The sequence below is a fragment of the Sphaeroforma arctica genome (genome assembly GCF_001186125.1).
Source record: "Sphaeroforma arctica JP610 unplaced genomic scaffold supercont1.453, whole genome shotgun sequence".
Classification (NCBI taxonomy): domain Eukaryota; class Ichthyosporea; order Ichthyophonida; genus Sphaeroforma; species Sphaeroforma arctica.
Genome location: NW_014040105.1, coordinates 61,666 through 65,323, shown reverse-complemented (window position 1 = coordinate 65,323; position 3,658 = coordinate 61,666). Strand labels below are relative to the sequence as shown.

Below are 3,658 nucleotides of genomic sequence, written 5' to 3'. Positions count from 1 at the left end.
CACACACACACACACACACACACACACACACACACACACACACACACACACACACACACACACACACACACACACACACACACACATATATATATATATATATGTATGTGTATATATATTAAGCAGTATGCATTGAACGCGTGCTTACTGGCTGTGTTGCCCATACAAATGATCTAATACTCACCCACCACAACCTCTACTACCACACTACCACTCTCAGATAGATGTCATTAAGACCAACATGCAGACATCGACAGGCAACCAGAGCTTCTTCCAAATTACGGGGTCTATGTACAGGAACGGCGGCCTCAGATCCTTCTACAAAGGCGTGGCTCCGTGCTTACTTAGGTCTATTCCCGCGAACGCAGCTTTGTTTGCTACTGTCGAGCTCACATCCACGTTCCTGTCATAGACAGGCGTATGTAGACAGATAGTCTTTAGGATTGACCAAGTATTTAGTGTACATAACAAGCCAGCTAATTAAAGCATTGCTTGCTACTGTTAGGAGGGGTTGAGGGTTGAGGGTTTTAGGGTTCCATAACAAGCCAGCGAATTAAAGCATTGTTTCCCACTGTTGGGGTTTTAGGGTTCAGGATTTAGGGTGTCATAACCATAACAAGCCGATTTTTAGAGTTCAGGGTTTTGGGGGTTCATAACAAGCCAGCTATCTAAAGCATTGTTTGCTACTGTCGAGCTCACAACCACGTTTCTGTCATAGACAGGCGTATATAGACAGATAGTCTGTATAGAATTGGCCAAGTATTGAGTGTACATAGCAAGCCAGCTAATTAAAGCATTGCTTGCTATTGTTGAGGTTTTAGGGGTTCATAACAAGCCAGCTAATTGTGTATCTGGAATTAGTTGCCGACTATGAGTGTAAATCTGGTTTTAGGATGGTGTATATCTGGTTAAATAGACCTACTTATTTGGTTGCATCCTTTAAGTGTCGATAGAAATCAGTTCAGTTTAATGATAATGACTATGTGCGTAAATCTGGAATTAGTTTATTGATTATGAGTGTAAATCTGGTTTAAACGGACTTAATTATTTGGCTGCATCCTATAAGTGTCATGTAGATATTAATATACTGATTATGATTCTGAGTGTAGATTTGTAATTAGTTACTGATTATGAGTGTAAATCTGGTTGAATAGACCTACTTATTTGGTTGCATCCCTTCAGTGTCAATAGAAATTAGTTCAGTTTAATGATCATGGCTATGAGTGTAAATCTGGAATTAGTTTCTTGATTATGAGTGTAAATCTGGTTTACAAGGATCTAATTATTTGGTTGCATCCCTCAAGGGTCATATAGATATTAATTTACTGATTATGATTATGATTGTAAATCTGGAAATAGTGTACTGATTATGAGTGTAAATCTGGTTTAGATGGACCCAATTATTTGGTTGCATTCCTCCAGGGTTGATTTGGTTAGCAATTAGCAGCTGTTTCTATCGCCAGTGTAGCATTCAGGTGGCCGGCTGGTTAACTTCGACAGGATTTAGAACTTCACCTCCGTTAGATCTGAGATAAATGAAGAACAAACTAGGTATGAGTGACTTTGATTCGTAGTGGTTGAGTAGACAAGTCCAAAATAAATGTAAATTAGAACGCATCGATAAGAGTTGTACAAAATTTATCAGGAATGCACGATGTATTTTAACTTTTCTCAGGAGTACACGATATGTTTTAACTTTTATAAGGAAAACATAATGTATTCCAACTTTTTATCAGGAAAACATAATGTATTCTAACTTTTTATCAGGAAATCATAATGTATTCTATAAATTGCGAGACAAACGCGACGAGGCAAAAAAAAACAGAAACCAACACTAAAAGTGGGCAGTTCTCCCAAAATACACATAAAATATTCTCCGCATACACCTATGGCATATGATATATCTATGATATACCGATCCTGCTTACACATGGGTTTTTAGCTAAACCCTAAAACCCTAAAACATGGGTACCCGGTGTCCATTGCCATGACGCATGTGTGTACTATGTCTTTTCCCTTGAATCCTGCGTGTGCTGTGTCGTTTGACATACCGTCAGTCGATGACTTGCGCTGCAGTCGGTTGTTCGTAAGACTGGTCCTTCTCTGCCGCAGCATTTCACTGGACGTTCTCGAACTGGTGTGTTGGTGTGTTGGTATTCGTGTGGGAGTGTATACTATGAAAAGCACGGCACTAAAACGTAATGGACGCCAATACCTATTGGCAATAATAGATCTGTACTGGTTGTGTAGGTATTGAACGCGTACACTAAACACACTCAATTACAAATTACTGGACGTTTTCAGCCGGCTGTGTAGGTAATGGAAGGTTGTTGGGCAGCAATTCCATCGTACAAGTAAACCGACCCAAACCGAGAGGACAAATTGTATCGGTGTCTAGAAATTGGATCAGTTTCTAACCAAATTAGTGACGGACCTAAAATCACAGTGAACACCAGCCACACGTGGACCAAGTCGGAATGGACTTATGGTTGCACCAAGCATATCAGAAAACTACAACCCGTGTAGGTAAGTTATGAGCAAACTCAGTACTCTGATGAGTCAATAGGTAAGTTATGAGCAAACTCAATACTCTGATGAGTCAATAGGTAAGTTATGAGCAAACTCAATACTCTGATGAGTCATACAGAAGTGTAGGCTACAGTTTAGTTTGAACGATCGGCTATAGAGAACAAACTGTTAAGCTCACCCGTGACATGACACTCTGACACTGATACTTTGACATTCTGACATATTGACACTCTGACAGTCCAAGCAGTGCCACTTACGCTTTGCTCGTGACGGTGTTGATGACATCGAACGAAGGCAGAGACTCACTGCGTTTGTATTTGAAACTGGTGTCTACACCCCGTGCGCGTCTTGATACGTTTTCTGAAATCAGTATCAACAGGCAGGCTTAAATAGGTGAGGTGGGCAAGATATAGCAGAAAAACGTACTCGCTATATACAGCATAATCAGGTGAGGTAGATAAGATATAGCAGACGAGAATGCTCGCTATATACAGCACAATCTGAGAGATATGTGAATCACATACCCTTTTGCAGTAAATTCGTCATTGATTGATGTTTGGGTTGAAACTCTAGACCTAATTTCCTGAGAGATCGGGTTGTTTCCGAATCTGAACCCAAAAACCCTTCGTCATCGGCCGCGGTCCCGCTGGGGATATATAGAGAAAAGGGAGGTGTTTAGGGTATGAAGTTTCGGATCTGGTGTTTGATAGGGCTTAGAGTGTTCTATAGGATTCTAGGGTTTGTGACATTCTACGTGGTTTTCAGGGCTTCTATAGTAAGCATACACAAACAATAAACAACAAGCAACAAACAAACAACACATTAAACACTCAGTAAGCACACACAAAGACACACGGTATACACTTGGCATATACATGCACACCTGCTTCCATCTCCCCTGTCCTCTAGCATCCGCTCTGCAAAGACCACCGCATGATCGTACATCTCAAACGCTACCGTGAGCTTGTCGCTCGCCCTTTGTAGTTCCTCTGCGAATATATAGTAATAGGGTTTTAGGGTTTTAGGGGGTGAGGTTGGTGGGGACCAGTTAGAATGCAAATTATATAAATATATATATATATATATATATATATATATATACTACTATACTACTAACATACATGTATAT

At 40.3% G+C, this 3,658-nt stretch overlaps 1 protein-coding gene across 1 annotated transcript; it reads right to left on the bottom strand.

The window, feature by feature from the left end:
• Positions 1-1,316: 1,316 nt before the first annotated feature.
• On the bottom strand, positions 1,317-3,519 carry SARC_06382 (hypothetical protein). The gene is made up of 5 exons (XM_014299719.1): positions 3,413-3,519; positions 3,054-3,175; positions 2,787-2,889; positions 2,052-2,134; positions 1,317-1,526 (listed from the first exon to the last, which is right to left on the bottom strand). Exons 1-5 carry the CDS (start codon positions 3,472-3,474, stop codon positions 1,504-1,506), a joined length of 393 nt encoding a protein of 130 aa, XP_014155194.1. The 5' UTR covers positions 3,475-3,519; the 3' UTR covers positions 1,317-1,503.
• Between the last annotated feature and the right edge of the window lie 139 nt (positions 3,520-3,658).

Coding starts and splice junctions, on each gene's coding strand:
- SARC_06382 (XM_014299719.1), bottom strand. CDS start 3,474: ATGTACGATCATGCGGTGGTCTTTGCAGAGCGGATGCTAGAGGACAGG. Junction 3,176..3,412: donor GACAGGGGAGATGGAAGCAG/GTGTGCATGTAT, acceptor ATATATCCCCAG/CGGGACCGCGGCCGATGACG. Junction 1,527..2,051: donor GCGCAAGTCATCGACTGACG/GTATGTCAAACG, acceptor CATTTATCTCAG/ATCTAACGGAGGTGAAGTTC.